Consider the following 26796-nt stretch of genomic DNA (forward strand, 5'->3'; position numbering starts at 1 on the left):
TAAGAAGCAGCAGCAGCAAAGGCAGCAGCAGGCTTTGATGCAAAAGCAGGATGTAATGATGTTAAATGATTTTAGTAGACATGATCCCATACAAATCATTTACAAGCCACAATTAGTTTACTATTTACACTAAGTCTTTTCTCTTTCACCAAGCTGAATGCATCATGGTGTTTCAACATCCTCTAGTTAGTAGTTTTATAAGCCTCCATTGAGACTTCTAGCAACTTCTTGGGGGGAGGGATGAGAAGAAGATAAGGGTATGAAGGTTGTGTTTCCCTCCCACCTACTTCACCAAATGCAACACCCTTGACATCTTGCCCTTTATCACATTCAAGAAAACTTGTTAGTATAAAAAATAATCTCCCCTTTTTATGAGGCCGACATGGTTCAGTTAACCAGTATCTATGGTGAAGGATCCATACAGATTCATTTCCTAATAAGCACGTGCGCAAACATCTCAGAAACAGGGTTCTCATTGTATTCAAACTGAAAGCAGCACTGGCGACTTAGAAAATGTGTTAGCCGGAACCTGAAACAGGTCAAAGATGATGTTAGTTTTCAAAGTCCAACGGCAGTGCAATAATATATTTTCATTCATCTACATCCATTTATGAGGGTTAAATTATATGCATATATCTATATATGTATACCAAGTTGCTCTCTGGATGAGCAGCACTTTGGTGCAATTTCCACTGATTTTTAATTCAGATTCATTCTTGCACTTATGCAAGGTCTGCATGATAACTTTAACCCATTAAGTCTGTTCTACCCCCTCAGCTCTAAACCCATGGCTTTGTGTGTACATATACATATATATATATATTTAGATAGACAGATATTCACGTATACATGCACATTACGATAGTGGCAAACAACAAATCCAACAGCAATAACACATTCATGGATTATAAGGTGCTACAGTGCACACAAGCTAGTTAGCTTGAACTCCTTGCTTGAGAGGTGCTCAAGATTTATGAAACACATGATTTTAGGTGTAATTCCCTTCCCAATTTTTAATGGTCCCTTTTCTATCCAGCTTTTTTGTTCTTTTGGCAGTCCATTGTCTGAAACTGCTTCTTCTCAGAAGAAATTTTTTATCATTCTGGAATATAGTAAGAGATTCCATTGTTTTTAATTTAGCAGAAACTGAAATGGTGACTTGTTTCTTTCAGTTGTCTGCACTGTATCACAGAAAGACATTTGGATTTGGAAAATTAGATTTCAGGTACTAATTTTGTATAGATAATCCCAACATTATTTAGAAGGATGCACACAGAAATGGTGAATAATTGTGTTCTTTTTACTTTAGATGGTGTGGTCAACCTTGTTCAGAAGAAGTAGTTTGGTGGGAGGAGAAGGAGGAGAAGAAGAAGAAAATTGTCATTTTTAAATCCTAACAACAAAAAAATATTCTCCTATCCCTGAATATGTTAGAAATAAATTCCTTCTAAGATGTCATCAATATGTTCTGCTTAAAGCAAAACACATTTCAAATGCACACAAATAAATACTGTGTAAAACTAATCTTAAAAGCAGCTTGAATGATGAATTATCCCTGGATCAACAGGCAAGACTATACTAAGGTAGAGCATCTGGGCTTAGCTCGGAATTGAAAGTGTCTTCACGAGAAGATCTTTTCACAACACGATTCAAACTGCATTTTTCAGAACAGTAGTGAATGAGGTTTAGTCTCTCAGTAACCTACCTGGATATCCTTGACCATTGTAAGCAATGCTAGCACACTGGGATGAATCACAGTACCCAGGGGGCCCAGAAGGACCTCGGATACCTGCATTACCAGGTCGGCCAGGTGGCCCAGGTGGTCCCCGTGAGCCTGTAGAACCTGGTGGGCCAACTCTACTTTCTCCTTGTGGACCTAATTTTAAAATGAAAAGAAAAATATATCATTATAGCTCAGCACGAGGCAGTCCGATAAAAGACTTTGGCTGGCAAAACCAAAGTCTAGACTACATTCAAGCATATGTTTAAGAAATGTTTCCATTTGGTTTCTGCATATGGTGTCAATGAAACAGTCACAGAGAACCAAAGTTGTAACTCATCATTAGTTGCTTCCCTGTTTTTAAGATCTTTATTCACAGAAAACTGCTTTGGCAAGATTTGAGCTTAGTGGTTCATATCCTATTCTGGGTAAGGTTCAGAGATCTCTGGAGGCACTTCTAGACAAGCACACTGTATTCCAATTAAAGTGTAGGACTGCTTTCGTTCTGCTACCCTGCAGCTTTAGAATAGATGAGATAATGTTTTCTTTGGAACAAGTTGCATTCCTGGTTAACAGAAATGTAGAACGTTAAGCAAGTGGGACTAAAATTTGTTGCAAGTGTCTTATGGATCTTGTAATGAAAAAATAAAATGTTTCAACTAGTAAATTAAAGGCAGAAGCCATGAGACAGTCTGGCTGCCCCTGCCAAAACATCACTAATGATCCAATTGTACCAACAGCTAAAGTTTCATATTCTATGCTAAACTGCATATCTGTAATATGGAATAATTTGCAATTTAAGAGACAGAGAGGAAATTGCAAATCAAACCTTAATTCTAAAATTCTAAATCTAGAATTTCTAGAAGGAAAGTCTACCATTTTGTTTCTTTAAACATGGGTGGGGGGGGAGGAATAGAAAATGTCAAGTTGAGCACAAAGTGAAAAGATTTGATAAATGTTCCATTTTATCAAATATTATTTGCACCGTGTGCTATTGTGCTGAATGAATAAATGATAAATATTTTTAAAAAGAATCCTCCTAACCCTCCCAAGCAGTTGCTGATCTATTTAAAAAAATTCCCCAAATATCCCAAAGAATCAATCCTATCTACACCTACCTGGGAGTAAGCCCCATTGACTATCATTGTTAAAAGCATATACAGTTCACAGTAGCTTGTTAAAAGTACAGATGTGTAACATTTCCCCAAATGCAGTCACGTACCACGATAGTATCAAGTCAAATATATTAAAAATAAAATATACATTGAAATGAGTGGGGACCCACTGGAAATAGGCTCACGATCCACCTAGTGGGTCCTGACCCACATTTGGAGAAATGCTGTTCTAGCATATGTAGTTTTTGTCTTACATACTTCCATAATATAACACATATTCCTTGCCAATAACTCACCTGGTGGCCCAGGCAAACCTCGTGGTCCTTGTGATCCAATCCCTCTTTCACCTTTCTCTCCAGGAAGTCCTAAAGCATACACACAAAAAAAGAAAAAACAATGCCCTCAAATATATGAAAATGTCAGCAACAGAAATGTTCATGTGTGTTAAATATATGATTTCCAGCACATTTGTTTATGCTGTCCCACATTGGTCCCAGAGGCAACTTGGAGGCAGACATCTTTAAACCATTTTAATTCAGTTTAAAACATTCTGTGTGGTGTGACTGAGGGCCCAATCCTATAGTCTCTCAGGTCCGGTGCTGAGCTCTAGTGTTGGCACTGGGTGCCGTAAACGTGTCGTGAAGCACGTTTACAGCACCCGGAGAATAGGGAGCACTGGTGCTTGGCCAGCACCAGTCAGGCGCCAGACCCAGCACTGGCAAAAGGAGGACATACCGCCGCTGGGGGTGAGACCGCTGGGTGGCAGTGCGGCCCCTGGGGAGAAGGGCAGAACAGGGGGAGGAACTGGGGTGGGAGGGGGTAGGACTGGTGGAGCTGACAAATGATGAAATGCATCTTTTTAAAAATACAACTCACCTCTCTCTCCAGGTGGTCCTTGGAGGCCAGGTGAACCTGGGAAACCTGGCCTGCCTCCAGTTCCAGGTTCTCCTGCTGCCCCAGGAGGTCCAGGGGGACCTGGTGGGCCTACTGGTCCAGGCTGGTTGCGGTTTGAATAGTAATCATTTGGAATTTGATTCAGCATCTGGTTAAATCGGGTCATTTGACCTTTGGAAAAATAAAGCAGATTAACTAAAAGAATGAACAAAGCTATTTTCTTTAACAAACTAAAATAAAACTAAAATAAATCAAAATCCTGCTTCTGACACTCTTCACCTATTTTAGAGTATTTTTAATTGATTTGGGTAACAGATTAAAATTAGTGAATGTATAGAATGAAAGGCGGAATAATTCTAATTTGCAAGCACCATACCAGGGAAGTCTAGTAAGTGCCTGTGTTCACCTCCTGCATCTTCCATCAGCCCAGCCCCTCTGTTTGATCAAGGAATGTGATGTTGGAGCTCACATTCCTTGACTGCATGAAGGAAGGGAAGCTGGGTAGAGATAAGTCATGCACTAGCCTCCTAGTCTGCATTATCTCCTACCACACTGAGTGCTTCTATGCATGTGCCACAAAGGAAGAGGGAAAACAGAGATCCCTCCTGAGTGAGCTGTGTGCCTGCAGTGTGCTAGATCATGACAATAGTGTATTCATGTCTCCATTAGACATCAGTGCATCTGCCATAGAATACTTGCCACAAGCAGCACAAGCAGGGGCCAAACTATTTGCAATCAGTGTTGTTGCCCTAACAAGGCCAGTTATTAGCAGTGGACAAAGAAGCTAAAAATAGGCAGTGTTTATCGCTGCTGCTGTTGCCCTGATAACACACGCTGATAAGAGAGAAGGACCAAACTTAGCCCTCATTCATCATCATTCTTGCTGTCTCAGAAAGCCATCAACTGCCAGCATTAAAGTGTCATTTGTTGCCACTGCTACAACCCAAAAACAACATCAACTGCCAGCAGTAAAGGAAAATACCAAACACAACCTTATTGGTTTTCTGCCCTGTTTTCTGCACATCTTTCTGGATTTTTACCACCGAGCCACACTTGGCTTTCCCTACCAGAGCACACACTGCCTTATTGGAGTTCCTTCATGCAACCATGTTTAACTATGGTTGCATGAAACCATAACCATGGTGGTTGTGAACCATGTCCACAACAGAATTTGGCAACATAAGCATAATAAGCATTTTTGTAAGCATTGCTTACCATTTATCAGTTGTTCACAGACTTGTCTTGCCACAGCTCGCATCATATTTTGTGAAGCAATGTCGCCCTTAATAATAGAATAAGACAAATTATAATATGATCTGTTTCTTTTTAAGAGGCAGAATTTACTAAGTTGGTAAATGTAAAAAAATTAAAGACTGTACTTACTCTGTCCCCCTTTTCACCTTTCAACCCAGCTGGACCCTATGAGAAAATAAATTCCATCAGAGCATATCACAGAATAATATCACATAGGGTCACCAAAGAAGAGATAGTAAAAAAAACAAAAACTAAATTGATAAAGAATGTGGGGGAAAATATCCCTCTGGCACAATTCAGCATTAAATGTGTTTGTTAAGAACTCCAGGAAACTTATGGCCCAATCCTATAGAGGGTCTACATAAGTCCACTAATGGCAGTGCAATTGTTATGCCACCATCATGTACATTGGAGCCACTGATGGAAATGGCCAGAAGCTCTGCGCACCTGCCATGTGCAGACCCAGCCCATGTAGCAGCAGGTATGCTGCTTGAGGGGTAGATTGTGAGTTCAGGGTGGGGAGGGTTCAGGGTGGGGAGCAGGGAGGGCAGGGGGTGGTTCAGGGGCTGGAGGGGTGGCTCCTGGCGGCAGCAGCATGCACTGGGATGTTATCCCCATTTTTCCAGCCCAACGCACCCCCTGCATCTCCTCAGACTTACACCAGCAACATAGCTGGCGTGGATCCAAGGAGACTCATTGGTGACCAGGTAGCATACCAGGAGGTAAGAAAAATATTTACTCACCTCCCCCCCCCCCAAGCCATCTGGTCACCCACCCATCATGGCATGAAGCATGCTTGGCAAAAGATGGAGGGGGATAGGATTGGGATTTGGGCTCAACTTTTGATTGTAGCTTAACTGGGCACTATATACTCAGGTCTAGGAAGGGTATAGGGATGTGCAGCATCAATCCTTGTGATTGGCAGGCAGTCTGAAGTTTCAGGATTGGCCAGGCCTGGTGTCAGTACTACAAGTCTGGCCTTGTGCTCTTGTTTAGTCAACAGAGCTGCCTACTGCAATCAATTTCCAACTTAAGCCCTAGCTCTAGCTGAAGACTTTATGTCAACTTTTGATTCAAAAAAGTAATCATGCCACTCACAGTCCAATTTTTTAGGTACACTGTGCCACCAGAACTCACATTCGGGCATCACAGCATGTCTTATGGCTGTCACGACAACACACTATTTTCCTCAGCCCAGGTGCTGCTGCAAGCACTGAGTGGCCATGGTCCATGTGGCCTCCCAATAACACCAGTAAGTCAGCCTGAGGGCAAGTGGGAAGTGAGGGTGAAATGGGGCAGAAACCAGGACAGGAAGGGGAATGGATCAAGGCCAGAAAGGGGCAGTATCCGCAGTAGCAGTGCTACTGATATCCTATCCATCTTCCTGGCTTCAATCCACCTTCCAAGGTCCACTCGGACTTGTGCCAGAAAAATCATGGGTAGATCCATTCCGGCACTGGAGGCTTACCCTTCGGCAAGGGAACAAATGTTCCCTTACTCAGAGGAGACCTCTGGGACTGCACCCCCCCCCCCCGGCAAGATACAGCATATACTCAAGTGGCATGGCTGCACTGGTGGGGAGATTTTGATACAATTGGGCTATGAATGTTTATTTTGTTTCTATTGATCCTTCCCACTTTGAAAGTCTCAAAATCTAGAATACTGGTTCTAGAACACAGTCTAGAAACACATTTTGTTTCTATTGATCCTTCCCAAATTTCCAGGGAAAGTCTCAAAGTCTAGGGTGGTCCGCGAGACCCTGAGAAGTGGTCCATGAGGTTTCAGAATAGCCTTCAATCACTTCCAGCATCCTGCACAATAAGCACTCTCCCATAGACCACCAGAGAGGGTAGGGAACAGACTGCCTACACCTGCAGCTGGCACTGAAGTATCCGTTCTCCACCCTTTCTAATAGTCCATGAGGGAATGCTCACTCAGGAGATGCTTTCCCATTGACCACCAGAGAAGGCAAAGAATGCCCACAGTTGGCAACAAGAGCAGCAACCTACAAATTTCCATAATAAAGAAGAAATCTAATGAACGTCTAATAAATCTTCTAATTATTACAAATTCAATTGTATTTTTTGTGTGCTAGGTTGGGAAGGTTGTGTGTGGTCCATGACCATTCCAATGTTTACCTCAGTGGTCCATGGGGTTCTAAAGGTTGGGACCCACTGGTCTAGAAGAAATAAGTTAACTACTCGTAATGAGAGTTCTAATGAGTTGACAAGGCAACTCTTAACTAGAATATGTGGCTCTGAAGAAGAAAAAAGGAATGGCCTTTTGATTGTTACATTATGTTATTTAAAAACAATACTAAGCAACAAGTCAAGTACTATTAACCTTTCCAAGGAATATGCAGTTTTATATACTGAGCACTATGGAGACACAAAAACAGTGTTCTAGAAATACAGACATATAATCCAGTCTCTAGATGGAAGTTTATATGTACATCTCTCACACAACGTTTTGAGATTTTACCCTGTTTACATTCCTCTGTCAGAAAATGGAAGAACCAAGAAAGATCCTGACACATTTGCCTTGAGAAACTTAATTAACCTATTATTTTTTTTATTTTCCTAACTGCATGACACAGCACCAGGACATATTTATTGCACATTTAAGAATGCTTAGTATTTAAGAATGCCCATTTAAGAATGCTTGGCCCAGAAGGCTTTCCTGGGCCTCCTAATGCCTTATAAGGCATCCAAAACATCACTTCCGGTTTTATCATAAAACAGGAAGTCTTTTTTATTTTGGGGCATTCTGAGGCCTGCAGCAACCATGGGCCATCACAGGCAGGCTCTGCGGGCCTCAGAAAGCCTCAGGACCCAACCAGAGCTGTGCTCCAGTTGGGCTCGGAGGTGGGGGGGGGCATGGGGCACCCATGGATACCACTGGAGATCCGTGGACGCCGTACCCGTGGACAACACAGGCCCTCAGAATAGTCTTAATAGTGGTGAAGCTAATTGGGGTGAGGCTATGGGGAGGTATTAGGACAAGTTTCTTAAAAATTTAAAATTTACTTAAAAATTTATCACTGCTCCCAGGCCTTCTGAAAGTATCCAAATTTTGAAAACAGGCTTCAAAAACTGTGTGACAATACAAAGACAACCACTATAATAAAACCAAACATCTTTTCACGGGTACGCTCCAAGACTGAGCCTAAGGGCTCAATCTTATCCCCTGCCAATCAAGACCATGCCATGCCCTGCCATGCAGAATGCATGGGTGGGAGGAAGAACAAGATGGCCCAGGAGAAGTACATAAAAATCTGTTTTACTTACCTTTCCATAGGCCACCTGACTTCCAATGGGACTCCTTGGACCTATGCCAGCTCTTTAGTTGGCATAAATCTGAGGAGACTCCTGGGGGTGAGCCTGGGCTGGGAAGGGAGGATAGGATCTTGGCATATGGGAAAGAACCCACAATCCCATAGAGATATAATCCCTGACACTTTCTGATTGTTTCAGAGGGGAACAAGAGATGCAGTATTCCTATGGCCGTATCTTCTCATTCTCCAGCTCAAACAGATTCTCTCTCTTTCCTTGTTCAATGGGAAGTATTACTTGTGGAAATGTTTTTCAAAAAGGCCGTTCCTAGGAATTTGAAAATATAATTTTGAATGACGATAATTTTCCTAAGGTCTTTCTTTACCAATTAGGTTATCACAGAAAAGGACTTGAAAGAACTGCTGACAATGTCTGACTCACCAACATCATCCACAGCTATTCTGGAGAACTACATTGCTAGTACCGGCACCAAGCTGGGACGTGGCTGGATTAATTATGAAGTCGATTTTTTCACTTTTCAAACAGCCTTACACATTATATAAGGCCTATGTCTTGCACAGCATTATCTTAGCCCAGGGGTCTCCAAACCCTAGCCTGGGGGCCAGATGCAGCCTGTGACCAACCAGCCCGCAGTCAGCCTTTGGTCCCCTGAGAGCGTCTGGCCCATTCAACTGAACACAACTGGAGCTGTGCTCCAAGGGAATTGGAGTTGTGCTCCAAGCTGTGCTCCAGCTGTGTCTCAAGGATGCACACAGCCTTCCCGGCCCTCAGAACTCCTTCTAAAGGCCAAAAAACATTACTTCCTGGTCTTCCTGAAAAACCAGAAGTAACTTTTTATGCCCTAAGAAGGCCTTGGAAGGCTTTCTGAGGGTCAGGGAAGGCTCCCCACCCCCCGACCCCCAGAACATGCTCCAGGTGTTTCCTGTGATGTGCTGGTTCTGAGGTATTTACTCCTGTATATTTAAATAAGTTGCTTGGAAGGTGGGGAGATGGGGGTCCATTTGAGTGTGTGCTTTATTTCTGTGATGTGTGGTGGTACACAGAAATCCTGGAAATTTGAGCCCATTCATTCATTTATTCATTCATCCAAGTTCCATCTCCAATGTATTTATATTTAAATTTTATAGTAAAAAAATTTTTTCCCAACCCTCAACACCATAATAATAATAATAATAACTTTATTTCTACCCCGCCTTTCTCCCCGAAGGGACTCAAGGCAGCTTACAACATATTAAAAACAATTTAAAAAACAAATAAAAACATATTAACACATACTAAAAACAGCAGAGTAATAATAGGTAAAAATAGATAAATAGGTAAATACCATGCCAGATATTTAATGCGGCTCTCTGGCCAAAATGTATGGAGACCCCGTCTCAGCCTAAAGCATCATTTACTTTTCAGATTTAATGATCAACATATGTGAGAAACGCTGCCAAATATAGTTAGAAGCTGGGGGTCCCTGGGAGGGTTGCTTGACTGACATATTTGTATCTACAAAGTGTGATAGATGATTTGTCCTCGTTATTCGAAATACTTAATTGACATCATTGTTTGTTTAGTTCTTCCCTTCATACTGAATTAGTCTATTGTTATGATATAACCATCTTTGTTTAAATAACTTACTTCTTTAGATAATAGTTATTAGCAAGTTATCAAGCTGAAAGTTTCCAAGTCTCCCATGAATACAATCAACATTTCAGATTGGAGTTGATTATCAGATATTCCAAAGGTATGAAACCTTGCACAGTTTGTTCACTGCTTGACCTGCTTAATTCTTATGGCTTGTCATGCTTAGTACATCAGCAAAACACTGAAGCCGTAAAGCTTATGGACTAAAATGTTGGTAATAGAATATACAGCAGATGTATGTACCTACCATTTATTAAAATCAAAAAGACTATGTCTATACAATTGGCATATTATTTGCATATCTACAACTGAAAATCCAAACATCTTTGTTTGCTTGGTAAAGGACCTGATTCTACCAGTCTTTTAAATGAAATCATACTAGAAGTGGATACAGCAGAATGGAGTGCATCCATTGTATGTTAGTCATGACAAAAAAACCACTGAAAATCAATGAGACAAGTTAGTCATGACAGACTTAAGTCTTGTTCATTTCAATGGAACTTAAAGTGCAAACCTAAGTGGGCCTTACAGTAGCAAAAAGCCCTTTACAGCTGTTAGAAATGCAAAACACCATCCAGAGCAGCCGGGCCACTGCCACAAGTGGAGGCAGCAGCTTGCCAGTGGTCTTTCCACAGCCCCCAGCTCAGATAAGTCCATATGGAGGTGGAAGGGGGAGGAGAAGGGGTGGAACACGGGTGGAATAAGGTCTGGAAGAGGTGGTATCAAAAGTAGCAGTGCAGCCAATATCCTATTCCCCTTTCGGCCTTAATCTGGCTTCCTTGGTTGGTCTACTTGGACTTGCACCAGTGAAATTGCTGGTGGACCTGTTCCAGTGCCAGAGCCATTTCCTTACCCAGAGTGGACTGCTGGGACCATCCACCGCCACCCACCCCCCAGCAGAACGCAGCATTTGCTCTGGCAGAGTAGCTGGATAGGCAGGGAAGGGAAAGACAGGACTGGAGTCTTAACTTAAAGTCATCATTAACTTTCTTTGGACACCACCCAATATTGTCTGAAATGAACAGAAGCAACTGACATCTTTAACATACCAGTTATATAGCCAGCAGCTGATCATGACCTCTGTTTGAAATATTATACTGTACTGTTTGGGATTTTGCTCTCATGGAAATGTGTTTGGACGGTGTGCAAACAAATTCCTTTGAATCCACACCATTCATTATTATTTGCTTATGACAAAATTGGAATTGCCATGTGAAACTTCAGTATTCCCTACATTCGAAAAATCTAGGCCAATGGACTCAAGAAAGCAGCCTGTGCATCAAGAAACCATGCTATTCAATCGCATACATCCAAGATATTTGCTAGAAATCTTACAGGCAACCCAAGGAAACTCTCATAACCTGATGTACGTACTGTAACACAGTATGTAAAACTAATCGATACAGGAAAACACCAGATTCAACACAACCAGCAACTAAGTCAAACCAGACTGAAGATTCATTTAGACCCATTTAATATACATAAAAATGGGTAACTGCCCAGCATTATGTAACATTTCTGGATTATGCAGATGCTGACATGAATGATTACATATAATATATGTGATCATGAACTTATTCATTCTCATTTTGGGGGGTTACACTCTGATGTGGATCTTTGCATGACATGCTAACAAAACGCCATGGATTATCACGTTAAATTATCACATTAAAGAAGGCAAAACCACATGAAAAATGCGACTCTGGAACTGGGCCATGCAGCTACAGGAAAAGCCTGGATGACCTTTAGGACTCTGCAGGCTACAGTTGGCCCACTAGACATACATGAGGCTTTCAATTGTTGCTTTGGCACTTCTTGATAGCATCAGTGTAAGTGCTGAAATCCCATCTGCCTCATGAGTCTGACAGAACATCTGCACAGACTGCTTGCCAGAGTTCCTGCTGGGAAATGGTTTGAGCACTTGAGAAACAGTCAGTGTGATGTCAGGCAGGTGGGGAAGAGGAATAACTGAAGTTCATTCTGAAAACAGGTACACAGAGACCAATCCTACCTAAATCCCTGTGTGGCAATGCAGTAGTGCCAGTGCGGCTTCCACTGCATCCTGTGGGGGATTTCGGCTGCTAGGAGTCTCCTTGGGGTAAGCCCCAGCAGCCCCTATGCGGCAAATTAAGCCTGCGCCAGCTCAACCGCTGACGGAAGTCTGTGTTGCACCATGAATGTGGTTCAGGTCTGGGAAAGGACATCAGATTCAGCGTATACCGCCACTACCGCTGATCCCACTCCCCTCCTGAGACTGATCTACCCTCCTCTGTATCCCCACCCTGTTCTACTTACCAGAGCAAAGCATGTGGCCTTTCTCCTGCATTCTGTTTGAAATTTACAGGAGCAGCTCATGCTTTCCAGCATGCAAGGCTCCTTTTCACTTTGAAAAGAAGACGAATGAAGAAGGGACAGGGGCTGCACACAGACCTCTGGTTAGTAAAGGAAAGTTGGGTTGAGGTGCCTCTCTTCTCCCACCCCTGGTACAGGTGCTTGTTGGCCCCTGCTTGCTTGTTTGTTGGTCCACCCACCTGCCCTCCCGCCTCATCCAGGGAGGTGAATGTACAAGTGTGAGCAGGGGTGGCAAAATTGGGGAGGGGGATTCAGCTGACACAGGGGTGTGGGCCACCACTGGCCATATAAGAAGTTGGTAGCAATGCCAGTATTAGAATTCCCTTTTCTCTTCCTATTTTCCCAGCGGTATTATAATTCCAATTTCTCTTCTTCAAGGTCCCCCTTCATTGTCTCAAGACGATTAACACAAGCAACAAAAATGAATGAGATCTTATTCCTTTTCCACATGTGAATATTACACCCTTAGATACTAAATATTTTCCCACACCAGTTTTAGCTAAATCAGACAGAGTGGCTCCAGCAATTTGTCCTACAAGGACAAACCCCTGATACCTCCTTCTCCCTAAGTTGGTGTCTGATGGAAAATTCTGAGCAGAACCCGCAACACTGAGGCTGCATGTTTAAAATACATTTTCAGACCAACAGCTTAGAATATTACATATAAAAATCCACCTTAGGCAGCATATCACACTTGACGGTGCTTAAAAAAATAACAATTCCAGTAATTCTGCTGATTTAGCTCTAGGATGTTTACATAGTGCAGAAATATAAGCCTTGGCACATGCAGCCTGTACTCTTTTTTTTCAGTGGAAACCTATGACCACAATTTCCAGACCTGACTCTTAAATAGCAAAAAAAAAAAGAGAGAGAGAGATTTGCTGTACAGAGCGAAACTCTTTAAAACTAGGCTTGCTGTTTATACCTCGGGTTATTAAAACAGTTCTCATGACAGCCAATGTCAGATGTGAAGCTGAGAAAAAGTATCCTATTCATCTGAACTCTTAATGTCGCAAATGCTTATCACTTATTATCTTACCGGTGACCCACGATCTCCTGGCTTCCCTGGTTTCCCAGTTGGACCCGCTACTCCAGGCACTCCTGGGGCACCCTGCAAAGAAATACATTGAAAAGAAAACTTACAAAGGAGTAAAATAACAGTCTGGAACTGATCTGGGTAAATGTGCTCAAAAATTAAACATTATATACAACTATTTGGATGCCTTCCAATGGGGAAAATATATGTGGAAATTTTGTCTTCTACCTACTTTCATTTGTTCACACTTTCACATGTCTCAGAACATACATAGTGAACCCCTCAGTTGTATAGTTTATGTTCTATAACGAATGTTCATGCTTGTACCTGGTAATTTGCCTAATAATTTACCTTTATGATTCCAAATGCACTCTCTACCCCAAGTGAATGTTTAAGGGCAAGTACTGATTTCAGATTCCAGTGAAGTGAAATGAAGTTTGTAATCATGCAAATAGATCCAAGAAGATGAAAGGGATTTATCTACTGCCTGTTCAAGTCACAAAAGAACTGAAAGCTGCATACTAAGATAGCCTTGCTGTAATTTCCCACACAGCAGCTCCTAGGGGAAAGCAGAATTTAGAAGGTCCTTTCTTCCAATTGCAAAGTTACAGGTTCCAAAAATATAGCCTCCCTCAGTTTCCCAATAATATCTCTTCTGCTTAGACTGATGAAAAAGTTGAAGAGGAAAATCTGAATCAGAAAGACATGCGATCAGGCAAGCTTAATAAATGTGGAACTTTATACTAAAGAACACTTTCAAGCATATCATTCCTAATGGCTAGCCCACCAAAGATTAAAAACCATTTATTTATCATAGATGTCCTTTTGAGAACATATTTTCCAAACATCCACAAAGCTCAATACTTCTTCACACTTCCCAGGGCTGGCCTAGCCATCAAGCTGAACTGAAGCTTAGGAAAGCTACCAGGTTGGCAAGGAGAGGTGGAACAATGGTTGGTTGGCAACCTTCAGTCTCGAAAGACTATGGTATAAGCCAGGGGTGCTCAATAGGTGGATCGCGATCTACCGGTAGATCGCGAGGCAAAATGCGTAGATCACGGAGCCCTGTCGCTCCAAACTGTTAATATGTCAGTTTCGTCTAGTGACTAGACGAAACTGACATATTTAGCTGACACTAAACTGATGCTGAAACTGACACTTTAGCTGCTCTTCAGGCATGCAGCAACAAAACTGACGAAACTGACTAGACTCCAGCAGGGGCTCCATACATTAAAGGGGGTGTCTGTCAGACGCTTCCTTCCCCCCTGGTAGATCTCCGGGCTTTGCTGGGTTTCAAAGTAGCTCTTGAGCCAAAAAAGTGTGAGCACCCCTGGTATAAGCCTACAGCACCCAGTATTCCCAGGCGGTCTCCCATCCAAGTACTAACCAGGCCTGACCCTGCTTAGCTTCTGAGATCAGACAAGATCCAGTATGTGCAGGGTAAAGAACACAGCAATCCACAACCAGAGTCTGCATCAACCCTTTCATGGGACTTTCTTGTCCTCCTCCTCCATGCCATGCTCCCAGCATGCTCTCCTCATCCTGTTTATTTCAAACAGAGAAAGGAGGCGGCACTGGAGTTGAAGATAAGGGAGCGTGGGTTCCAAATCACCCACACTTGCCTCATCCCCCCTCTCTCCGGTTGTTTTCCTAAGCAGCAAGATTCATGAGGAGGACATGAAGGAGGATGCATACGGCAGAAGTTTTTTTTAATGCTATTGGGGGGGTGCATACTACCAGGGATGGTGATTTGCCCCAGTTCAGGTGGCAGATCTGCTCAGGAAGGCAGCAGATCACACCTTCCCAATCACATCAAAATCACACACAGTCCATAAGAGAAATATTCAAGTCTCACTATACTTCATGCAGCTTCTAGTATTTCCAAAGCTTAACTGTACTCAAAGGGATTTCCTCTTGACCATTTTCCATCAAAATCAGTGGCATAGCTAAGGGGGTGCAGGGGGAAGCTGTTGCACCGGGTATCAAGCTTCAGGGGGGCAACAAGTAGAGCTTGACACTAGTGACCAAAATTGTGAAAATCTTGATATGAATGAATAATACCATCATGTTATATATCATTGGAAAGGTAATTTAACGCAGAATGCAATGAAACAAACTGCACTGGAATATATGTTTTCTATCAAAAGTTATGGCCAATTAACCAGAAAATGAAAACACAACATACTTCTGGAACAAAAAGTGGATTTGCTTAACTCCAAACTGACCTATGAGACTGTTTGTTCTGAGTGCAAATGAGATGTTATTATGATTCAGCATGGAACCAATAACTTTTTATTTACTTACTTAATTAAATTTGATTTGGTCAAGCGGGGGGGCTACAAAATCTTCCTGGTTGCAGACAGATCCCTTCGCTATGCTACTAACTGGGGGGAGGCAGCAGAGCAAGTGGGTGGTGAGCTGCTGGGGGGGGAGGTGGGTTCCTCCCAATTTTCACTTTTTAAAAAGCCTAGGTGTGATGTCACTTCCGGTTGTGACCTCACTTCCAGGGCACAATTTTGAGCTTGGCACCGGGCTACATGATCATTAGCTACTCCACTGAGCATAATGAACATTATGCTGCTCTCTTAATAACAGACAGTGCAATATATACAGGAACAAGACCTAGAATGCGAGCTGGGGGAGCAGTCAACAGGTCTCACATTTTGCCTTAGTGACCTGACAACGTCTGGAAATACCAGGCATTCTGCAGTAAGCAAAATTAAACCAATTTCTAGTTTAATCTGTCTAGATGGTCATGTGCTGGCACAAAAGATGAAGAGGAAAAGCAGTAAATTAATCAAAGATTAATTCCGCTGACAAATACACATCATCCAAACATAACAGTCCACATTCAAACAATATCATTTTATCCCAATATAAGCAAACACTTACTATGGGTCCAGGAGGCCCTCTTGGTCCTGTTGGACCATCTTTTCCAGTGAAGCCCTATTTTGAAAAAATGAAAGATTGTGGATTAGTTAAAACTAATTAGATTTAAAATTATCATTATTTCAAGGCATGTACTATCTATTTTTGCTTATGCGTGGATTATCTCTTGAATGTACCAATTCTGCTCAGGTAAGAACTTATGCTGAATACTGAAGTTCACTTTCTGAGAAAGTGCTACTTAATGGATCATGCTCACTATTAGAAAGTATACTTACGGCACAACCCTAAACATTTACATGCAGAAGTAAGTACCATTTTGTTCAATGGAGCTTACTCCCAGATGAGTGCGTTTAGGATTGCAGCTTCAAAACCAGCCAAGTGGTTAAAGACCTAGCTAATATCTTCTCAAATTCCATCAGTGTTTTACCTAAGAACCTGTTGTCCTCTCCACTGCTGGATGAAGACTATTAGAATGAACATCTTCTGTTGATTGATTGCTCATTCTCAAAGCCTATGTTTAATTAATAGCTTCATGACTTTAATCAGTGCTGTGCACAGACCGTGCCAGCTCTTTGCCATTATTCCAAACATCATAAGGGTGCTGCAGAACATCATCTCAAAGTCATACAAGAATGGGAAGAACTATTTGGCTAGTCAAGTTGGTCATTGCTGCCTTTTAATCCAAGAGCGAAAGTACAGTACTTGGCAATTCAGTCCATATGACCATCTCAAGAGCCTGATTTTTAAATGTTTTTTGTTTCTTTTTCTGCTCCAACACCTGTACTGTACCATTATGGGCCGGATGGATTATCAAGTTCATTGGAGTCTTTGTGCTGGTGTGTTAGGGACAGCTTGACAGTTCACATAGTGTTAACTCCAATGGACAGCTTTAAGCACTTGGATGGTACAAATCATTAAAACTGTAAACCTTGTAAAAGTTTTTCTTTAAGGTGTGCCAGGTCCTCTTAATTCAATCTATCTGACCCATAGCTTCTCAGGCCATGCTGAGACTTCTTTACCCTGCCTCATTCCCACAGCAGTGACAGCAGGCCTCCCCTTGCAGAGTTCCATGATAAGTATCAGGTATGTGTAGGAAAACCATATGCATATTGCATGTACACTGTCAACACTACCACGGAACACACATACTGCTTTTGACATGTGTACATACAGCAGAAACATACTGACAATTTAGGATTCCCACTTCATGTACAAGGGATGAAATGGTGCCCCCTACTCACAATATGCCTATCCAAAAAAACCCAGGACATTCCCATAGAGGAAACTGCGAAACCAGAACATTTGAGCCACTCATGTCACAGCTCCAGAACCAATGAACTCTTCCCCCATAAAAGAGAAACACTAACCCTGTCACCTGGAGGTCCCATTGGGCCAGGAGGGCCAGGTAAACCTGGAGATCCCTATAAAGGAACAAAAGAGAGAATTATTCAGCTACACTAGACAGCATTTTAAGATATCAGGTACAAACATCTATAACCTAATCTCCTAAATTGTTCTCAATTGCGTTTTGGCAGCATGCAGAGGAAACAAACAAAATACCCTTGTTAGATAACATCAGCTTCATGATGTTTTGCCTCGCTCTTTTATTTCATTCATATCTTCTCCCATTAAAAATATACTTTATTATCACGTTACTGATTTTCTTTCAGATGTAACTTGCATTTGTTAGTTAATCATTTGGTGAATGCTGTAGTTTTGCATGCAGAAAGCCCTAAATTCAATTCCTGGCATCCCTGTGAAATATCCATCTGAAACCCCAGTGGGCTACTTCTGTTCAATGTAGACTGAGGTAGGTGGACTAAGGATCTGACTCAGTATAAGACAGTTTCATATGTAATTGTTGCTGAAGTCTATATGTGAGAAAACATATGATAAACTGAGCAAATGAAACTAACAGCCCAATCCTATCCTGGGCTGGTCCAAAGCATGAACTTACTGATCGACCAGGTAGTCCTGCTTCTCCAGCATCGCCTTTTATTCCTTGACGGCCCTATCATTGATAACAAACAAAGAATTATTATTTCCTCTACCAATTTTAAATAGAGCAGCATCTCAAAGACTACACTTAGGGCCCAATCCTATCCAACTTTCCAGCATTGATGCAGCCATACCAACAGAGCATGTGCTATACCCTGTGATGGGGGAACATTCAGAGAGGCCTCCTCAAGGTAAGGGAACTTTGTTCCCTTACCTCAGGGCTGCATTGTGGCTGGAAATAGGACTGGGCCCTTAATGTTCATTTTCCTTACATTTCCTTTTCACAAACACATCAACATGAACAAGTTCTTGGGAACGTTCTGGTGATAATTTGGATATAGCAGTGTGCTCCAACACTGAAAAATGAAAGGAGGGTTGAAGCTCTTTGTGCTCCTAGCTGCATGGTTTTGTGACTAAAGTGTCGGAGGAAGGAACTGAAAGTTATCATACTGTGGCTGCAATCTTAAACACAGTTACAAGTGAGTAGGTTTTGCTAAATACAGTGAGATTTACTCCTGAGGAAACATGTATATACGGGTGTGTTGTGTGTGTGTACCTGTGCGAACCTGTGCCATAAAATCAGAATAGGAATGCTTGTTATGGAGAGGAATGCAAAACAGGCTGAGAGTGCAATCTTATACAGATCTACTCAGGAGTAATCCCCTGGCGCTTACTCATAGATAATTGTGCACATAGGTTTTCAAGCCAAAGTCTTATATATATGGTTATTCAAACATTAAATTATGGAATGTAAAGTTATATGTAAATTATAGAATTTTCAATCTGGAATGACCTTTTTTTTAAAGCAGTAGATGAAAAGTCAGATACTATCTTGTTTACAGGCTTCATGAGGGTAGTTGGCTGGGGAGAGTCTACCCTTCCCACTTCTTATAGATCGTGTGCCTGCAACTTAAGACAGTAAAGCACTTCCTGCCCAAAAATACTGCTGGTGAGGGAGGAGAATATCAGAAACATGCAACTCTTCTGTAGATTTTATAATATTTACTAATATTTCCTATGGATAACTCCTATGGGAGAAAAAAGAGCCTGCCTCAGGGGTAGTGGCTAGTTCAGCACTTGTACCTGTGTACATATGGAATAATCATAACAACAAAAAGTATGAACAACTGACACAGTAACAATAAAGTAATAAAACAATCAAAACATACTCGAGAACAGCAATCAAATCCCCAACAAATCAGTAACATTAAGCGAGTCTCAATATAACAGAAGCACCAGTACCAAAGGCCTTTATGACCCATCATATGTCTTATGGGTGCCTACCTGGCCTATGGAGGGACAGCATTCCACTGATAAGCAATACAATTTATTCAAAAGTCATATTCAGCAAGGAAAACATTCCATACAAAAACTGACCAAATATTCTCAGAAGAACCCCAACAGAAAGTACAAAGGTAAAAATCTTGCCTCTAGGGAAGAGAGGGCAACACTTCCAGATCCAAAGGGTCAGGAGCAGGGAGTAGCTCATGCAGTGTATGTCCTTACACAAGCTACATGAATAATTAATTGTGTCAAAAAGGCTTATATGGGTAGATTAGATTTTCTGGATACAGCCTGGTGTATCTCATGCAAAGTTCTTGTGTATGTTTGTGTAAGAAAAATGGCTGCTCCTTTTGATCCTGGTCCAAGTGCCCATGCGTAAAGGATTCAAACAACAAGAATGGATGTTCTAATGTTGGATTATTTATGCAGTCAAGGTACAACAAAGTATAATTTCTCAGAATAAAATGGTGCCTATTGGCACTGTCAGAGAAATATCTAACCCTCTTTGAAAGTTTACCATAGTTAGGCATAGCACTGTATTCTCTCTAAAGCAAATGGGAAGAATAAGGATTGGGGTCACAAGTCAGTGCAACAATATGGCTTTGATACATAAATTGCAAGTGCTGTGGTGCTTGTAAATGTACTGTCCAGTGAAAAAGCACCTGCCCCCTACAGCATGTATGGTACTGAGAGTGTGTCAAAACAACTCTTATGGCATTTATTTTAGCGTGCCAGCTATCCTATCTTCTGTAAACAGGTATGCATGCAGAATGCTTGCTTACTCACTGGTTCTCCTGGAATAGAAAGTCCATTTGGCCCCTGTGGACCTGGTGGGCCTTGAGGTCCTGGAGGGCCAACATCTCCACGAGGACCAGGAGGCCCCTAGAAATTAAACAGAGAAAGAAGCTAGCTAGACTTTGATGCATCCCTGAGCTTAAAGAAGGATAGATTCACATCATGTCTTTACACATGGTGGCATGTATAAAGCAAATAATTGTCTAGTAAACTGAGAGCTTAGCTTTGTTTTGGCTCCCTAGATGATATTTTCAATGCATGCAGCAACACTGGTAACCATCAGTCAAATCACTTTATTATTTTGTGAATAGATCAGCTGAATTCACCACTAAAGTTAGACAATTTAAAGAAGAATGTGCTATCTGAAATCGAATGAGGAGCACCAGGTTAGAAATGTTGTCATTATTACTAGACACTGAAGACAATCAAAGAGAGGGAAAGTGAGACACACATTTCCCATCTGTGATAAAGGCAATTATGCATTGTGCAGTGGAAATCCTAGACTGCCATACAGTGCCATTCAAATGTGTCTGTAAGGAAGCATGCCACCAGGATACATTTGCTTACAAACACATTTGTTGCACTCACACTTAATTTTAGATGTATATTTAAACACGTGATGTGTGAAGTGATCCTAATATACACATCTAAATGCATAATATACTGTAGATACTCGCCTATAAGTTAGATAAGTTGAGGGCAGGGCGGCAGCCAAAAATCATGGAATATTCCACGACCCGGATAAGTTGGGAGGGGGGTAAAACTTGGGGAATGGTACTTGTGAGGAGGAGCTGCAGCTTGCCCTGCAGCCTGATTGAAAGGGGGGAAAGAATCAGAGCCATGCCACTGTTTTTGAAGACATGAACAAGGTGCTTATGGGCACAATCCTAACCCCTTATGTCAGTGCTTTCCAGCACTGGCATAGCGGTGCCAATGGGACATGTGCTGCATCCTGCAGTTGGGTGTCACTCACGGAGGCCTCCTCAAAGTGAGGGAATGTTTGTTCCCTTACCTCAGAGCTGCACTGCCCTTATGTCAGTGCTGGAAAGTACTGACATAAGGGGTTAGGATTGCACCCTGTGTCGTACTGTGTGCCACCCTCCCATAAAGCAAAAGAATTAAACATTGCATTGAAATGCTAAAAGAAAAAAAATCCAGGTTTGTAACTGCAGAAAAGCATTTGCAGTTTCAAAAACCATCCAAAACAAATGCGGCACCAATCTAAAGCAGCATAAACAGCTTACCACAGCACAATACCCTGTTTCAGTTGCTGCCAGACAACTTTTTATACTGTTCATTGTCGTTTTAAGAAGCCTTCCTGGGTGTGGAGTTAGTGAGCCTGTTCAGAAGACTCTACAACAGAGCTCTGACAAATGTAAACAAAGCTGCATGTTCGTAAAGCTGTCTGCAATCACTGAAATGTGCCTCAGACCTTCACAGACCTCCAGGCTTCTCCTGGTTGCTAAGACACCTGAATAGCCCTGACTCCTGAGTGACTAGCAGATTAGATGAGGTGTCAATCTATGTTTGATTTAGCTATGTTTGGTTGGTAGAAATTTGTCACCTTAGAGGCGAGTATCTATGGTAGTTACTGAAATCAGCACCTGTTAATATTAAATATTAACTTGCTGAAGTAAAAAAAAAAAAAAACAAGTAAGAAAACAAAGTATTTCAGACAGATACTCACTGCTGGTCCATTTACGCCTCTTTCACCTCTTGGGCCCTTAGCACCTGGGCCTCCCTAAAACCAAGTGTGTAAATGATATACATATCATACATGCATGGAAGAACAGGCATGAAAGAACAAAAGTTATACATTTATGCATTATAAATTCCCACAATTAGCTGGAGACCCAGGCAATCTGTTCAGCATGAGTGTCAAACAACATAAGTGTAGGTTCACAAATAAGGGGCAGTGAGTTGCAAACTACATTCACCTATGAGAAGTGAATGAATGTCAAAAACCAGGATCAGATTACAGTGACAATAAAAGTTATGAAGTCCAGCCTAAAGGCAATAATACATATCATCAATCTCGGACATGATATCTGTATTATGATCTGCCCTAGTCAATTTCACTACTTTCACTTATTTGAATTGAAATAAAGGTGGGGGCCTTGGTATCTGTGAAGGATTCGTTCTCAGACTCCCGCAGATATTGAAAAAGGCAGATAATGAAATATGTGGTTTTGGCACCTTTAAACCCTCCAAAGGTGACTGAAGCTGTGCTCCGGTCACCTCTGGAGGGTTTTCTGAAGCCCTCTGCGGGCTTCAGAATGGCTGAAAAGGCAGAAAAAATGCTACTTCAGTTTCCGGAGGGAAACCAGAAGTTATGTTTTTATGCCTTATAAGGTATTAAAATGCCTTATAATGCCCTGGGTCTCAGAATGCCTTATAATGCATAAAAACGTCACTTTCTGTTTTCCTCTGGAAAATGGAAATCGCCTTTTCCAGAAGTACTTCTTTGGCGATTCGGAAGTCCACAGGTGGATCCATGCATGGACGTGACCAGAATGCAGCTCTGATTGCATTCATAGGGTTCAGGTTGGGCCATAAGTCCCATACAATGAGGGAACCCACATTGAGCCAGAATCTGCGAATAAACAGGCTCCATCTGTATGAAAAGTTGCTACAGATTGGAATTAGAAAAAAAAAAAACATTTTGCCCTACAACAGGTTTTGCCACCTCTACCTCCCTCATCCATATGCTTTTTACAACTACCAAGCCACTGTTGTGGGATTTGGGCTAACATCACAGTGGTGGTATAGAGAAAGTTGACTGCAGTGCTCTATAGCAATGAATTGTCATTACTGAATCCAAGGCGTGTAAACACAGATTTGTATCAGCAAATGTGACTGATCCACAGCTTAGTAGTAGTATTTGGATAGATTGATTTAGCTAGGAAAACATCAGTGGCCAGTGGTTGCTGCAACACCAATGTTGGGGCTAAAGTGGAGTCCTAGCAGTAGTACAAAATGAGAAATTATTATTAAGAATATTTATACACCACTTTTCAACAAAAAAATTCACAAAGCGATTTACAGATAAAATCAAATAATTAAATGGTTCCATGTCCCAAAAGGGCTCACAACCTAACAAGATGCAGAAGAACATCAGCAAACAGGCACTACAAGAGACACTGTGCTGGGGTGAAGAGGGACAGATACTCTTCCTCCTGCTAAATGTAAGAGGAGCACCACTTTAAAAAGTGCCTGTATGCCCAGTTAGCAGGGTAAAGTTTGTTGCTCTAAGCTGGCCGGCACTGGTTCCTACTACTTGACTCCACTGAGCTCTGTGTAACTCTGCAGAATCCCATACAATCATGCAGTTAAAAATCCAAATGTATTAAGCTTTGCTTACAGCAGGTCCTGGAGGTCCCTGGGGTCCCACACTATCTTGTGTGCATGTGCAAGCATTTGTCAATGATGGGCATTTTGCTTCATCCCTCTGAAAAGTAAAACACAAACTTCCATTATTTTTTTCCCAAGGGGGAAAAAACTGATTTCAGTGTTGGTTATTTCACATTATGATACTGTAATAGTAACTACAAAAAGGAATGTGCTTCTGAAGCATAACAAAACTCAACACCAGCACTGTGGTTTCCAAGATTTTTTTTAATGGTCTGGGCAGTGCTTGATTTCTAAAAAATGACACTAGAGCCAGAGAAAACAATGCTTAATTTTGTGGGTAAGAACATGATACGATTGCTTGGTAGGGAGAGAATACACTCTGCACATGCCTTGTGGCACTTCGAATTTTTAAACGTACTCTAGGACTTATTCCTGGAAACAGATTCCATGACTGAAACTTGCTAAGCTTTGTTAAAAAAATTAAGCCTTGGGTTTGGGGTAGTGATTATTTTTCCTAAAAGTGATCTATAAAGATAATCTTTTATTGCAACTTTTGTACCTATCAGACTATTTAAGACTATTTATGTTGCACCATATAAAGATATGAGTTGAAATAAAGAAGGTTCACAAGTCCAGTGGGGCTTTTTAAAAAGTGCACCTAGGCCAGTAGCTTTCATGTGATCTGCAAGTGATACTGAAGAGGCTGCATCTTCCACACCAGAACCTGAGATCTCTCACTGTTTATACTGCACATCATTGAATGGAGGAGTGTTGAATAAAATCAGTCTTCAAAATATACAATTTTTTTTATAATTGGTTGGAATAGAAGTCTCACAACATCCATCTTCCTAGCCACTGTCCAGATCTGATGAATTAATTACTGGAACTCCACCCCACCCCCCTATTTACAGTCTTTACACATTTACACAATCTTCCATAATTTTTTCCCCAAGGGGAAAAAAACTTTGATTTCAATGTTGATTATTTCACATTATGATACTGTAATAGTAGCTTCAAAAAGGAATTTGCTTCTGAAACATAAGAAAACTCAACACCAGTGCTGTGGTTTCCAAGATTTTTTTAAACGGTCTGGGCAGTGCTTGATTTCTAAAAAATGACACTAGAGCACTACGATAATAAATGTACAGTATTATTGCAAAGCGGCAAAAAGTCACCCTATTGATTTTAGGTAGCATCCTGACTAGCATTTCCACTATTGGGAATTCACTCCATGAACTGCAGAGACAGTAGTTAGGATGCTACCATCTATCTGCTCATTTACATTAGCGGTAGCTAAAATCTGTCTGGGTCACCATTCCACGTCTTGCTACTTCACAGTTCCAATCTCCCTTTCCCCTGCCACATCTTTAAAAAAATAAAATAAAATAAGGTCAAATTTATGAGTGTATTGGTATAAAAGGTAAATTCAGTATTTATTTAACTTTTAAAACCTCAGTTCCAGGCATGTTCAGGTATATGGGTAGTTGTAATGGATAAAAGTGGAATGAAATGTGACCAAAAAAAGTTGGTCTTGTCATTTAAAAAACATTTAGAATATAGACCTGGAAACATTTCTGCATTCTTCCACTACATATCTCAAGTTTATTCATAGTGTCAGCACTATGTATTCATAGTGTCATTTATGTATGTTATATGTAATTGATTATTCCCAGTGGAGATCTTTTAAATCTATTGCTCTACATTGTCCTATGGGTAGGAATGACTCTGACTGTTGATATAAAGCATCCAGATGATTAGTATTAACACTGCCATTATATTTTCATCATGTTTACCTTAGAAGGAATGTCACAGCATCTATCTCTGCTTGTCCAAACTGAATTGCATACAATGTCGAAGCTCTGAATCTCAAACTGTAAAACAAACAGGGGAAAAATGCCTTGAATGTTATACATTACATAGTCATGTAGTGCAATATTAGAAATTATTTACCCTTTCCAACTAAACTAGCAAAGGTACTAGTCAGTGTAATTTCACTGATGGCAGTAACACAAGCTATGACTTATGCACCAATTCCTATCCCTGTCCCCCACCAGCCATGCTGATGGAGCATGCTGCATGCTTGGTGGTGGGATGACAACACCACATGGCCTGGGAGAGGTAAGTAAAAACCTTTTTTACTTACTTCTCCATAGGCTGCCTAGCCTCCACTGGATCTTGAACCAATGCCAGCTCTTGGGAAAGAGGATGAGCCAGAAAGGGGGAACAGGATCTTGGCATGTGCTGCTGCCACTGAGGTCCCCCCTCAGTCAGCCTCTCCCTGACCCACTTCTCCCCTGAACTGCCCCCTCCAGTACATTACCTGCTCCAGTAGGGTGTCCATGAACTGCAGGCATGTGCATGCAGCCTCTGCCCATTTGCATAAGTGGTTCCATAATGCACAATGGCTGCACAGCGTTTGCAGCCTGCACTGGGACTTATGGCAGCAATCTGCAAGATCTGCCACAATAACAACTCAATCTGGGCTGTCTATGGCTTACATTGGAGCACCGCTACACATGAAACAGAGCACACACAAACCAGTTCATGCAATAAATACTTTCCAGCTTTATATATCACTATACTTGCAGGCCAATCCTATTCAGGATTGGGCTGTTGCGGGCAAGGCTTTATGACAGTGGAAGAGTCTTCCACATAAAATAGCTGCCGAGAGAACACACTAAAGTTCTGTTAGTGGCTATTTTGCGAGTGCTGCTACAACAGTCAGCAGTGCAACAGCTCTACCACTGGACCCCACTGCACTCGCTGAACCAGATAGGGCAGTGGTGGGGATGTGGATGAGAAGGGGTGAAACAGGGCAGGGAGTGCAGAAGAATGGGGGCTGGGGAGGCAGCAGGATGTGATGGATCTGGCGGCAGTAGCACATGCTGGACCCTATGCCCTCTTTTTCAAGTTTCTCTGCCCCTTTCTTCTCAGAATTGCACCAGGTACAGAGCTGGTACAGGCTGGCACAGGAGATCCCTAGTGAAGCGGGAGGCTTATGGAGGAGTAAAGGGAAATAATTTGACTTCCCTCTTTGAAACCTCTCAATCAGTTCTGATGCTGTACATGCCTCTTTTGGTGTGACTACATCAGAGGGGGGAAGGGGGGGAAGAATAAGGTTGAGGTCTTAGTCTGTGGGAAGAAGCTGCTTCACATCATAGAAATAATTTTCCCAGCCAAAGA

The 26796-nt window shown here is 41.7% G+C and overlaps 1 protein-coding gene across 1 annotated transcript in view; it reads right to left on the reverse strand.

Annotated features, from left to right (window-relative positions):
- The window catches only part of COL12A1 (collagen type XII alpha 1 chain), a 155495-nt gene that overhangs the window by 2251 nt on the left and 126448 nt on the right, over nucleotides 1–26796 (reverse strand). The window contains exons 54-66 of the mRNA XM_066612440.1: nucleotides 25407–25484; nucleotides 23624–23710; nucleotides 21950–22003; nucleotides 20254–20349; nucleotides 18143–18196; nucleotides 17553–17606; nucleotides 16189–16242; nucleotides 13300–13371; nucleotides 5113–5148; nucleotides 4945–5011; nucleotides 3712–3900; nucleotides 3132–3200; nucleotides 1706–1876 (exon numbers count right to left, since the gene is read on the reverse strand). Of these exons, the coding sequence (XP_066468537.1) occupies nucleotides 1706–1876; nucleotides 3132–3200; nucleotides 3712–3900; nucleotides 4945–5011; nucleotides 5113–5148; nucleotides 13300–13371; nucleotides 16189–16242; nucleotides 17553–17606; nucleotides 18143–18196; nucleotides 20254–20349; nucleotides 21950–22003; nucleotides 23624–23710; nucleotides 25407–25484 (1081 nt within the window). The remainder of the gene's footprint in view (nucleotides 1–1705; nucleotides 1877–3131; nucleotides 3201–3711; nucleotides 3901–4944; nucleotides 5012–5112; nucleotides 5149–13299; nucleotides 13372–16188; nucleotides 16243–17552; nucleotides 17607–18142; nucleotides 18197–20253; nucleotides 20350–21949; nucleotides 22004–23623; nucleotides 23711–25406; nucleotides 25485–26796) is intronic.

This window comes from Tiliqua scincoides, chromosome 1 (genome assembly GCF_035046505.1).
Source record: "Tiliqua scincoides isolate rTilSci1 chromosome 1, rTilSci1.hap2, whole genome shotgun sequence".
In the NCBI taxonomy this organism is placed as follows: Eukaryota; Metazoa; Chordata; class Lepidosauria; order Squamata; family Scincidae; genus Tiliqua; species Tiliqua scincoides.